The 14,140-nt window shown below is 43.6% G+C and overlaps 1 protein-coding gene across 2 annotated transcripts in view; it reads right to left on the reverse strand.

Annotated features, from left to right (window-relative positions):
• FOXJ2 (forkhead box J2) overlaps positions 1 to 14,140 on the reverse strand; it is a 280,606-nt gene that overhangs the window by 213,131 nt on the left and 53,335 nt on the right. For both annotated transcript variants that reach the window (XM_078651469.1, XM_078651468.1), the window contains exon 2: positions 6,314 to 6,641. In XM_078651469.1, coding sequence (XP_078507595.1) covers positions 6,314 to 6,634 — 321 coding nt within the window. In that variant the 5' untranslated portion in view covers positions 6,635 to 6,641. The remainder of the gene's footprint in view (positions 1 to 6,313; positions 6,642 to 14,140) is intronic.

Raw genomic sequence — 14,140 nt, forward strand, 5'->3', positions numbered from 1 at the left:
GTGAGTGTTGTGGTTGAAATTTTTGAATGACTGTTAAGCATTGTTTGGATCCTGACTGGATTGGGGTATACTTTGGCTTTTTTCTGTGTCTATAGTAGCACCTAGATATTGTTGAACCTTGCTTGGTTGCAGGTGTGACTGTGTAGTTCACCGTAAACCCTAGCTGGTGCAGCAGCTGAATTGTCTTTTTTGTGTTCTGAAGACATTCTTCTTGTGACTTGGCCTTTATTAGCCAGTCGTCCAAGTAAGGGAAGACATGTATTTGTCTTCTTCTTAGGTGAGCTGCAACCACTGCTAGGCATTTTGTGAACACTCTTGGTGCCGTTGTGACCCCAAATGGAAGGACTTTGAATTGATAATGTCCTTCTACCACAAACCTGAGGTATTTCCTGTGGGCTTTGTGAATAGGGATATGAAAGTAAGCGTCTTTTAGATCCAGTGTAGAAAGAAAGTCCCCTTTTTTCAGTAAAGGAAGTACTTGTTGGAGCGTGACCATGTGGAAATGTTCCGAATTTATGTATGCATTGAGAGGTCTGAGGTCTAGTATTGGCCTTAGAGACCCGTCTTTTTTGGGGATTAGGAAGTATAGGGAGTATACTCCTGTTCCTTGTTGGTGTTGTGAAACCTTCTCTATGGCATGCTTTTCTAGTAGGGATAGTACTTCTTGTTTTAACAGTGTTAGGTGATCTTGGCTCATTGGACGCTGTTTGGGGGGGATGTTTGGTGGGGTAGCTGTGAGTTCCAGGCAATAACCATGTTGGATAATTTGTCTCACCCACCTGTCTGATGTGATGTTTTCCCAGACAGGTAGGAACTGTGATAGGCGTCCCCCGACCGGTGTTATATGGTCTGGGGGGAGCTGTATGAAGTCACTGCTTTGGGGTTGGAGAGTTGCGGTTGTTGTTGTTTCCGCGACCTCTTCCCTTGTAGTTGTTACCTCTGTAACTGCCTCTAGAATTACCTCTGGGTGATGTCGGTGTAAAAGAGGTTGGTTGCTGGCTTGTACCTGTATTTTTGGATCCTCCTCTATAGGTGGACCTACGAAAGGAACCTCTTTGGGTTGGCTGTTGCAATGCTCCCATTGATTTAGCCGTTTCTGTATCTTTTTTCATCTTTTCTAAGGCCTCATCTGTCCCTGAGCCGAAAAGTGTTTTCTCATCAAAAGATTGGTTCAATAATGATGTTTGTACCTCTTGTTTGAACCCTGAAACTCTGAGCCATGCATGTCTTCTTAGCATGATGCTTGTGTTTATGGATCCTGCTGCAGTGTCTGCTGCGTCTAGGGCGCACTTAATGGAAGTATTAGTTATTATCTTTCCCTCTTGTATGAGTTGATCTGCCTTCTTTTGATGTTCTTTAGGGAGATGCATGATGAGTTTTTCTAATTCATCATAATGAGCTCTGTCATACCGTGCAAGTAGCGCTTGCGTATTAGCTATGCGCCAGCTGTTTGCCGCTTGGGATGCTACTCTCTTGCCGGAGGCATCTATTAGCTTAGACTCCTTGTCTGGAGGAGGAGCTTCTCTTGTAGTTGAAGAGTTTGCTCTCTTACGAGCGTTTGTGACCACTAGCGAGTCCAGAGAAATTTGCCCCTTGATAAATATTGGGTCTTTTGGAGCTGCCTTATATTTTGTATCAATTCTTGGGTTTAATACCCTAGCCCTCACCGGGTCTTTGAATATTTCTGATGTGTGATTGAGGAGACCCTTAAGCATTGGTAGTGTTCCTGATGTTCTTTGTGCAGCAGGTAGTGTTTCCAACAGGAAATCCTCTATTTGAGGTTCTGCATGTAGTTCTACCTTGTGGTATTTTGCTGCCCTATTAATTAGTTGTGCAAAACCTGTATTATCATCAGGTGGTGAAGGTTTTGAGGGATACAGTTCAGGGTCGTTATCATTATCTGACCCTACATTATAATCTTCCCATGGGTCTGCATCCTCTGGGACCGTGTCTTCCATCATCCCTAGGATGTTCTCCCTCTCCTGTGTCACTTTCTACATCTGTTATAGGTGTATATGGGCGTGGTGTAAAAGGAGTAGTTGGCATAGTGTGAGGAAGAGGAGAAGAGGGTGTGTCTCTAGGTTGTGGAGAAAGGGGAGGAGTTGTATTTGTCCCCATTGTTCTCTTCTTAGGAGGAGGAGTTTTGTCGTCCAACTGTTCATTCTTCCTCTTTTTAGGTAGTTCTGTCACTACCTTGCCAGTTTGTGGATCAATAAACAAAGTCTTTTGTCTGGGATCTGTTTGATGCTCCTGTGTCGGTACCAAAGTTTTTGGTTCCGAAAGGTGCTTTTTCTTCTGTCCATTTGTGTTTTCGGCACCGAAAGTTTATTCGAATCCGACATTTTCGGTGTCGAGGATGTCTTAGACGTCGAAGCATGTTTCGGTTTTGAAATGGAATGTTTCGACTTCGAGCTTTCCTTTGTATGGAGCTTCGGTGTCGATGTCGAAGTGGGCCGCTTTTCGGATCCACCATGGTGGGAGACCGAGTGTTTCGGTTTCGTTGCCGGGCCCGAAGGCGGGGCGTCCGAAACTTTTTTCGGTTGTCTGACCGAGCTCGGAGGCGTGGTCGACACCGTGCGGGTCGGTTCTTTGGTAAAGGGACGTCGTCACTCACGGTTTAATGAACGTCGATTTCCTCGACGTCGGACTCGTCCGCTTCTGACCCCGCCTCGTCCTCCTCTTCTTCCTCCTCTTCGGGGTGCTGGTCCTCGAACAGCTCTGGGATTGCCTGTGACTGCATTCTCGATACCTCGTGTCTTCGGGCTCGACGGTTTCTAATCGTCGACTTGGAGGAGAATGCCGCGCAGGCTTCACAGTCCCTGGATTCGTGTTCAGGGGACAAGCAGAGGTTGCACACCTCGTGTAGGTCCTTCTGTGGAAACTTAGCACCACACGTTGGACATTTTTTGATTGAGTCCTTTCCATGGACTCCGGGCTGGACTACGTCGAGATGGGCCTCCTGGTCTCGTCGACGTAGCAGTTGGAAATCTTGTTGTGGACGTCGAAACGCGTCGAAATGGAAGTGTAGTCGCGTTCGATAACAATACCGTCGAATTGGAAAGGGAATACGCGCCGAATATAACTTTTTTTGTCGAAGTCGATCCCGAGCGCTTCCATCCTCATCCGAACCCGATGGCGGAAAAAAACAATCTAAGGATGGAGACGATGCCCATGCGCACTAACACCCAAAGGAGGAGTCATCGATCTCGTGACGACAAAGACTTCTCCAAGAGAAAAACAAGTGCAATCATCCGAGCCCAACACCAGATGGCGATCTATTCATAAATGTACCATCTGCAGCCCATATGCCTCGAACATGTAATTACCAGTGCCACACAATACAACTGCAAAATCTTTTCTTTTACTGCCTGCCTTCGACCAGTGCCTGCGTCTGCTCCGCCCTACTGTGCTGTATGTAACACGTAAACCCGCACAGGGTGTGACAACTGGGGGAATTTAGCACTTCCCAGAAGCGGCTCACACGAGACATCTACCAGAGGGACCTGTACTTCAGATGAACACCCAGGGCTGGTTCAGTCCACTCACTGCACCGACTACAGTGGTGGCGAAGCAAGGATACAACACAAGGAGGGGGCAGTGGGCCTTACTGCCTCCTGGGTGGTTGCAAAAGACGGCCACAATTGGGGTGCAGTGGAGATCTTGCACTCCTGAGACCCCGACAGTAGGTGTGTGCACTTGAAAGGCAGGTTTCATCGACTGAACTTTGCAACAAAGTGACCCGTGAGCCACTTCTATAGAAGATGCTGCATTTCTTTCTGTTATTTGCTGTGCCATGTTACTGGCAGGGGAGCTTGGAGAACGCACCCTGAAGCAACCCTTAAAGTGCATTTTAGCTCATTGGCGGCTCGCTATGTCTACAAAAGGAAGTTAAGATAACAGGCAAACTGCTACACCCGGAACTGGCACCCGCTCACAGCTGTGTGCCTCTGTTCAATCTGCCATGGTTCTAATAGGCCTACAGGTCACTAACCCATATTTGTGACATCATTGGACACCTACCCTTACACACAGCCCAAGGCATACTAAAATACAATTTTTTAAATAGTGCTTGAATTCAGTGTTAACCGGCGTCTAGGGGCCCTCAAATTGGAAATGTGACGTGCTGCTTCGTGGTTTCCCGTGTTAGGCCATTGTTGCCAAGTAAGTGAGCACCTGTCAGTCATTCAAGTCCTTAAAGTTCAAATTATGAATGTGACCTACTCAGGGTTTTAAGTGGGATGAACAACCTGGGGTGTCACCCAAAGGGGCGTGGCCAATGTAATTAAGGGCATGTCTTAAAAACAGTAAGCTAAAAATCTGTGCTTAGCATAATGGGTCCCCCGACTTCTATTTTGCGGTTTGTCATTGCACCCAGATATAGGATACAACAAGTAACATCATACCTACAACAAGTGAGGACTATTACTGTTGTCAATAGTTGTCAGTTGCATAAGATAAATAAGCTATAAATCAAATTGGATAGGACACTTGTTACCGCTTAGCCAGGAGATGTATTAATGGGAAACCCTCATAAACGCCGTGTATTCCGAGTAGCGGTGTATCTTGTTATCCGCCCACACAGGCGTTGTGGCAGTAGTCATAGGGTTTCTCAAAAGTAAAGTGCCAGCCTCGCCCGAGGCAATCTCTGGTGTATCATGGCAGTGTCCAGAGATCAGGTGGTAACCATCTGTAGTTGAGTGGCTATAATAAAATAATGTTGGGGTATGCTAATAGGACTAAGTGAGGGGTCCTATGCATATCACTTAAGCATACGTCATAAGTGATATGCATAGGACCCCTCACTTAGTCCTATTAGCATACCCCAACATTATTTTATTATAGCCACTCAACTACATGAATAAAGCTAGTTTGTAGATTGAGACTATTTTTTATCAGACTTTGTATATACCTACCAGATGGTTACCACCTGACTACTGCCACAACGCCTGTGTGGGGCGGATAACAAGACACACCGCTACTCGGAATACACGGCGTTTATGAGGGTTTCCCATTAATACATCTCCTGGCTAAGCGGTAACAAGTGTCCTATCCAATTTGATTTATAGTATTACGTTTTGGGGAACAGATAGGACCTCCTCTTCCCTCCTTTGTGATAAAATAAGATAAATAAGCAGCAACTATGGCTTGTATATAATATTGAAAAAGCTTCCACTTAAATCCCTGGTGACAATGTTGCTGGTCCTGAGTTTAGAAAATAGAAGGGTAATCCAGAGAGAAAATTACTCTCTTTAAATGATTTCCTTTCCCCTACAACGCTCACCTGGCATGAAGTCATTCCATAGCGTCTCAACTAGTGAGAAGTGAGCAGTATGAGCAGCCACAAGTTGCGCCTCCTGTCACTGCAGTCGGGGAAAAAACGGACCGCCTGTGCCAGGGCACAAAACAGAGCCCGATATAGACCAGTTTCAAAGCCTCCTTTAACAAGCATTAAAAATGCAATAGGTATCACCTTTTATGAAGGTAAAGCCACTTGCTTTGCTAATGGTATTGTATAGCAAAGCAAATGGCTTTAACTTAATCAAAGGCGAGACCTATTGCATTTTTAATGCTTATCTTTTTATTTTCTGCTCCATCTTGGATTGGCAAATTAAAAAAAATGCCACCCACACCTTATGCGTAATAGAGCATCGGCACCTACAAAATCACGCAGCTGAGTCATTGTGACTTTTTTTTAAACCTTTTTGCTATGCTGCATGCTATCATGCCAATTCTGTGCAGCATGGGTAGAAGACGTTGGCAAAGCCAGTAGGTTCTAAAGGCGTAACCTATTGGCTTTGATCATGTTTGAATAAATCGTGATTACTTAAAGATTTTTACCAAATATTCCAAAAGCCAACAACCCTTCAAAAAAGGTTTTTACGTGCTTATTCATTAATCTTAAATACAACTGAAATATTGATTCAAATCTCTACCCGACATTCTTTTACACAACCTTAAAAAAATTCTTACATGGCAACATCAAGAGGTACATCTGTACTAACCACTCACCCCAAAACAGGACTATTATGTAAACCCTGGACAAAGATTTATTGAAAATAGGCAATTTAATGACTTGTACGAGGCTCAACCAACAAAGTCCAACGTAGTCCATCCACAAGCTTCAAAATACCAACTAAACTCCAAAATGTTCATTAAAGATATACAACCACATCCACGCAACTAAACGGCAAAGCAAGACACTGCACATACATAGGCAAGATGATTTCATAATCTCCTGCACCATTATTAACAAATGCTCTTAATAACAGGTAGTCTATAATCGGCCAGTGCATAATACACACTGCTGACTTACCTTCCATCCCACACCAGCATTCTTGTAGTAGGGGAAATTCTCACAGATCCACCGATAAATCTCGCTCAGAGTCATCCTCTTAGCAGATGAAGAGTTAATGGCATACGTGATAAGATTGGCATAACTGTACGGAGGTTTGCCATCCCGGTGGGCCGCCGCTTCCTCTTTGTTGAGGATAGCGTTAGGGTCAGTGGGTGAGCCAGGGCCCTTACGGGGTCCAGTGGGTGCTTGGGCAGCATGTCCCTTCTCCATGGTGGCTCTTAAGGTGAGCTGAGGCAGCCAGTCAATGGAGGTGAGGCTACTTCCAAGGTCGGACGTCATTTTGAATCTGTCATGATAGGGTTAAAATAGAAATCCGCATTAGTGACTCTACAAACCACAATGAAGCAAATAACATTTTTACAGAAGCTGCATTTTCCTAGATATGTCAACAGAAAACCTCACTACAGAATTTATGAAGCACCACTCTGACTAGGAGAAATGAGCTATCCAACAACCAAAACTGCAAGTACAATAGCTGCAAGTGAAAGGCATCGTACTCTACCACAGAAACAAGAATAAATAACTGAAATTCACTATTAAAAGCAGGTGGTGTGAGTCACACTGATCACCATTAAGCACGAAAATAAGGAGTAGTGACCAGCAAAATAAGCCACCATTTTGTGTTCACAAGCCAGTGAAACCAACCCTCCTTCAGCCCACCCCCCACCCCCCCACCCCAGCAACAGGGATATTATACATCAGAGGGTGCTTCTGTGAGCTGTTTAAACTGTGTTTACTGGGGACTGTGCACTTCGTTTTTTTGGCCAGGAGAGGGAGTAAAGTTTTATTCAAACAGTATTGTTAGATTTCAAGTTTGTGAGGCCTTTACCTGGAGAAGTTTAAAGTGTGCATTGAGCCCTGTCAGTCTCCTAGGAGGTTCTGAACAGGAGAAGCATCTCCCTGGCCAGCAAGCCTTGTCTGAGGTCGCTAGGACCGTATATGGTCTGCTAGTGGTTGGTACATGTGTACACTGATTGGTGGTTGTATCTAGTGTTTCTATTGGATTAGGGTTAGTGTCCTCATTGGTTGGGTATTTGAGGGTTCTGATTGGTTTCTGGGTCTGTGATTCAATCAATGTAGGGTTGGGGCTAGGGCTTCTATTGGAAGTAGGGACTAGGACTTCCTGTGCCATTGGTTGCTTGGACTTGGGTTGGGACTACGGGCAAGGCTAGGGCCTCTATTGGACGTAGAGATCTGGGTTTTGAACTGATTGGGTGCTTGGGCTAGGGCTATCATTGGCTGTAATGTCCTGGTCTCCTATTGGTTCTAGATTTTAGGGCTAGTGTTGTGATTGGATAGTGTTAGGGCTAGGGTTCCCATTGGCTGAAGGGGTCACCTGATTACTAGGGCTATAAAAGGCCAGGGTTAGGGTGTCTCAGCCCGGGCGTTAAGGCTAAGGGCGGAGAGGACAAGGGCATTTGCCTGCTTGAGCCTTTGAGACTAACCAGGGCCAGAAATGCTGCCCATTAACCCATCTAGCAATACCCAGCCCACATCATCCCCAAACTTATGGATCTTTATTTTTATCACTTTCTCCTAATTTAGCATTTCCAATGCACTACCCAATCTCTCATCCTATACATCTATCAATATATCCTCTACATCCACTCATTTATACCAAACCCCATACCACTATGATCCCCAAAATAACCCTTTCTAGACTATCTCCTACTCTACCCCCTCCTTGCATCATCTGACACCTCTTTTACTATACCGATCCCCTAAAACAAACCTTTCTAAACTCTTCCCTCTGACTCCTCTCCTCCCAAACTCCTTTTCACTCATCCAAAAGCCACCCCCTACTGCTAAAAACAAAAAAAACCATTTCACTCTTTTATCCCTCTACTATCCTCTTAGACTAACATGTTCACTTCTCAAATTCCATATTCAACTATACTAATTCCCCACTAATCCTTTATGGGTTCCGGAGTGGCGTGCTACTCGCCAGAAAAGCGCTTCAACACCCATCAGGGGTAACAAGTGCTACATGAAGGCAAACCTTTCTTCCCCTTTAATCCCTCCGCTATCCTGCTCACTCCAAATAACTGACTAATATCCACCACGGAAATTACTTCATACTTCACCATATTAATTCACCACTAATCCTTTATGGGCTGCCCAAATAGTGTGTCTCCACACCCCATCAGGGGTAACAAGCGCTATATAAATACAAACCTTTTTCTTCCTCTATCCTTCTGCTATCACTCCGCTTAATATTTCTTCTAGCCCAACCTTTCTGACTCATCTCAAACTTCTTCTACTGCTCCTTCCAATGCACTACCCTATCTCTCATCCTATAAATTATCAATATATCCTCTACATCTACTCTCTCATTTATCCCAAACCCCATACCACTACTATGATTGCCAAAATAACCCTTTCTAGACTCTCTCCTACTCTTCCCCTTCTTGCATCATCTGACACCTCTTTTACTATACTGATCCCCTAAAACAAACCTTTCTAAACTCTTTCCCAAGTCCTCCCCTCCAAAACTCCTTTTTACTCATCCAAAAGCCTCCTCCTATTGCTAAGACCAAAAAAACAAAATCTTTCACTCTCCACTATCCTTTTCAATCGAAATTAACAGACTAACATGTTCACTTCTCAAATTCCATATTAAACTATACTAATATACTACCCAAATAACTGAACAACATATCCACTACTCAAATTACTTAATATTCTTTTTTTTACTATACCAATTTTAAACAGTAATTCTTAATGGGTTCCGGAGTGGCGTGCTACTCGCCAGAAAAGTGATTCAACACCCATCAGGGGTAACAAGTGCTATATTAATGCAAATCTTTCTTCCCCCTTTATCCCTCCGCTATCCTTCTCACTCCAAGTAACTGACTAATATCCACCACTGAAATTACTTCATATTTCACCATATTAATACACCACTAATCCTTTGTAGGCTTCCTGAATAGCGTGCATCAACAAGCGCTATATAAATACAAACCTTTGTCCTCCTCTATCCTTCTGCTATCATTCCAACTCCAAATAACTGACTAACCTATCCACCACTTAAAATGTACTTGCATGCTTCACTATACTAATTCAACACTAATCCTCTTTGAGTCCCGTAGTAGCGTGCTACTCGCCAAAAAAGCGATTTGACATCTAGTCAGGGGTAGTAAGCGCTATATAAATGCAATTACAATACAATACTGCTCTCTATTGTGTTTCCCACCCTTCTCGCTCGTATGTGCTTTTTTTAACATGTTGCACTGTAGTGCAGGCTGCTTTGCAACATGGTTTAAAGTAAAAAAAAAAAAATCAAAAGCGCCATGACTGGGTCAGTACTGGCCGTGTCAGTGCCTTTTTTCCCCTTTAAACCATGTCAGACAGCGCTGATGTACAACATGAAAAAGCATTGACAAAGCCAATAGATTTTGCATAGGCGAAACCTATTGGCTTTTCGAATGCTTGCGTTATACCTCTACTATGGGTTTTTCAAGAAATGGCCCGTGGCTATTTATAGCCTTATTTAATGTTAGAAATGCACATGATGATACTGTTTTTTGAAAACGCTGTTTAGTCTCTCCCCTCCCTACCCCGCTCCCACCCTCCCCCTTTTCAATTTTTGCTGATCTGTAATTTATTTCCAGGTCTTTGTATGTCTGGGCTAAAGATATGATCCTGTAAAGCTGCTCTTGTTCTAGAGCCAGCCTCAGCAAAGACATGTCTGATAAATTTGAAGGATCATATGGTATCTTTCCCCACAACACACGTGTTGTGAAAATAAAGCACTGCATCGTAGTCGCGTTTGGGGGTAGGCTATTAACCCCTTTACATGATTAAGCATTTTCCAAAGTAGTAACCCATTATTCCAATGTTTTGTGTTCTCAACCTACTTCCAGTTTGTGGTGGAAACCAGTGTGAAACCCATGGGTGATCCAGGAAAGCTATAGATTTCTGAAAGGTAGACAAAATTCCAAATTCCGAAAGGGGTCATATGTGCAGATCCCTCAAGGTTTTCTCGAAGAAACTTACTGTTCAAATAAAGTAATATGTAGAAGGAATTGGGGAAAAAAATCAGAAACTTGTTAAGTTTTCATCTGTAACTTTGTGACAATGGCAGATTTACAAAAGCAATATACCATTACATCCGCTAGAACCTTCTGGTTGGGTGGGTGGGGGGGGGGTATGGTTTGTAGGCTCTCCAAGAACCCAAGGTACCCAGAGCCAACAACTGAGCTCCACCATACAATGGTTTTTCATTGTGTGCAGTGTATGGACCAATTCACATGGTGAAATGTGTAGAGTGAGAAAAAGGATATCAATGCTGAAATGTGCACAAGTTATGAGTTTAGCAGCAGAAGTTAATTGTGCAGCTCTGAATTTGTGGGAACCCATACCAGGATATGATTTAAATGGTATTTTTTAAAACGTTTTGTGATTACATACTGGCTTACATTTAGAAGGCACAAATGCAGTGTAATTCAATTGGTAAGAACATAAATGTTCTAAAATTCTGTGTTCCCAAGTCTTCCAATAAAAATGGCATCATACTTGTGCAAGTAGGCCTAGTGCCAGTGACCGGAAACTGCTCAAACGCAACATGTATACATCACATTTTCCCCACTCAAAAGTGATCAGTTTCTTACAATGTGGGTAGCTGTCAATTTTTGGACCTAGCTCAGCCGGCACCCAGGGCACCCTAACAAACACATTTTGGAAAACTAGACACCTGGGTGAATCCAGGGCGGTGTGACTTGTGTGGCGCGCACCAGTTTTTTTTTTATCCAAAATCCCTTACAATCCTCAAACTTGGACTATAAAAAAAGAGATACATTTCCTTACATTTCTATGATAAAAAGCACTGAAATCTGCAGGGAGTCGCAAACTTCCTACCACGCAGCATTCCCTTATGTCTCCTGATAGAGATGGTACCTCACTTGTGTGGGTAGGCCTAGTGCCCACAACAGGAAACAAACCAAAAGGCAACATGGATACATCACATTATTCCACTCAAAGCGGCCCCTTTTTTGGTTTTTTTGCAAAGTGGGTGGGTAGGCTGTGCATTTTGGGCCCTAGCTCAGCCGGAACCAGGGAAACCTAGCAAACGTGTACATTTCGGACAACTACACACTTTGGGGAATCCAGGATAGGGTAACTGGTGTGTATCCCATGAGGTTTTCTTCCCCACAATGCCCTGCAAACCCCAAAGTTTGTCTGAAGTCATGCATTTTCCTAATATTTCTGTGACTGTAACTTCCAGGAATCCACAGAAATTTACAACATTCCTACCACCCACTGTTACTCCACTTGTGCGGATAAAAACGCTGTGCCACTTGTGTGGCTGGGCCTGGCCGTGACAGGAATAGATCAAGCCATGGTCAATGGGAGCCCTTTTAAGGGACGCCCAATGACCTTAGTTTGATCTGTTCCTGTTGCGGGCACTAGGCCCAACTACACAAGTGGTGCCGCGTTTTTATTTGCACAAGTGTGGCAATGCTGGGTGGTAGGAATATTATGGATTCCAGTAGTTTCCATCAAAGAAATGTAAGGAAAATGAGTGATTTCAGGCAAAGTTTGGAAGCAAACTTTTGGAAGAAACACAGGGGAGAAGAAGCCAAGAAGTCGTGGGTGTAGGGATAGAAGCAACACTCAGGCAACAGGTGAGGGAAGGAATACAGAGGGAATGGGTGAGGGGCAGAAGTATAAAGGTGGGTGTGACAGTAGCAACACAGAGGCCACTGGTGCATGAAACAGAAGTATGCAAGAGAGGAACATGGAGCGCGGTAGAGGTGAGAGAGAGGAACATGGAGCAGAGTGAAGGGGTGAGAGGTGCACGAGGGAGACAGGTGAGGACGGAGGACGGCCAGCTCAGAGGTAATATATGCATGCATGTTGGAAATCTAGACTACTGCAGAGCAGCATCATGACATACATGTGCCTGCGAAAACCGACGCTCTGACATCATATTTCTGCTTCTGGGCATTACAAAATATCAATTAGTTTACTTTATATATATTTTTTTAAAGAATGAGAACGCCGAAGAAGAGGGTACGGGGAAACGGGATAGGAGAACCAAGGATCAGCTGGGAAGGAGAGAGCAACACAGGGCACGGGGGCATTTGCAGAAGTAAGCAGCACACGAGGGCGAAAGAAAAAGCATACCACTTCAAGGGCTGCTGAAAGAAAATGTTAAAGCTGGTTTCCTAAATGTACGCTGTGGATGGACACAAACCTGTCAATCAGAAGTCAGTAACGAAGAATAAAGCCTAGAAGTGGGACAGAATAGGCAGAAAACCAAGCGAATAAGAAGCAAGGAAATGAGATAGACAAGAAATCTAAAATGAAGAGCAAGGGACTGACCCAAAGTCTGCTGTATTCATATACTTCAATGCATTAGTTTAGTGACAGGCCTTCAGACAGCTAAAGCCATCTACAGGAGAGACTTAAGAAAAGATGTGAACGTGTTTGGTGACAGGCAGAGAAGACTAAAAAAAAAAAAATGCTAAACATTTTGGGAGATTGTTTGTAACACCTGAGCAGCACCTCCTTTAGCCTGTGGTGTCCTAACGCAGGATTGCATTGAGTGCTGTTCCAATGGTTTGCAGTCTTAAGAAAAACAGACACCAATGCTTATGTGTGGGTCTGGCTATTTGGTCTTGAAGATCATAGAAAGAAAGGGCAAATTGTGGCACCAAAATTCTAATACGTGCCTCTGGCTATTATGCAGCAGGGGGAATCTCCACTTTCTATCTATACCAATGAGTTGGACAGCATCTGTGCACAGACCTAAATGTTCAGCATAACTAGAGAACCAATATCAGGAGAAGAGATACGGAGAACGTATTAGCAAACATTAGCATTTATTTAACTGGTGGCATGTATTATGGTAATCTTTTCTTTATGGTTCTTATTGCACGAATGAATTGGGATTAAAGTGTCTTTTTTGTCACCTCTAGGTATGCTGACTGAGGATTCCTTGGTGAATAGTACGTGTTTGCGCTTTCTCTGGCCCATTAAACATTTCGAACTCGTTTCTGCTATAGTTTGTTCTTTCATGGACGATCATAATGTTGATCTGTCTAGGTTCCTCGATAATTTTTCACCAGTTTGTGCTGTACTCATTTTTGGATGTGAAGATCTCAGGACATTAGCGCATAACAGGCCATTTACTGCCAATTCTATTGGCTTAAACCGTGGGTGTAGGGGTTCCATTATTAGTTTTGGTAAGTCTTTGATATAAATGTTGATTAACAATGAGCTGAGGTAAGATGCTCAAAAGTTTTATTTATGCTTTTTGAATCTGGGATACGCGTGTTTAACCACCTTCCTCACTGAGGAGATGAAACCTGTTTTCTCTATGCATTCCTCATGAGTCATTGGTCATCAGGGACATTCTAGATCATGGGGCGACTAGAGGAGACCGTTGGCTGAGAAGGGTCGCAGAGGGTTAGCGCTATAGAAATAAATGATTTCCTCACACATTCCGTCTCTGTAGTGTCTCTACATTCAGCATTTTGCTTTGCAGTTGTAGGCTTTGAAGGTCCCCTTATTTCCTCAGTTTGCACTTGTTCTCTATGGGGTTGTGTTGCTCTCCCTGGATTTCCACCAGGAGATTGTTTAACCAGAATCTTTTCAGGAACTATAACGAGATTAGGCGATAATATTTTTTAACCCAATATAAAGTGAGCATTATTTTCTTGTTTTAATTTGGTTAAAGTTTCTTGTTGAGCATCTATCTGGGGAAGGTCTGCTTGCCAGCTATACTTGTCTTCATGTCTACAAGTATGTCAAAATACCTTTAATGGGTCCTTGTATATTATG

Source organism: Lissotriton helveticus, chromosome 7 (assembly GCF_964261635.1).
Source record: "Lissotriton helveticus chromosome 7, aLisHel1.1, whole genome shotgun sequence".
Classification (NCBI taxonomy): Eukaryota; Metazoa; Chordata; class Amphibia; order Caudata; family Salamandridae; genus Lissotriton; species Lissotriton helveticus.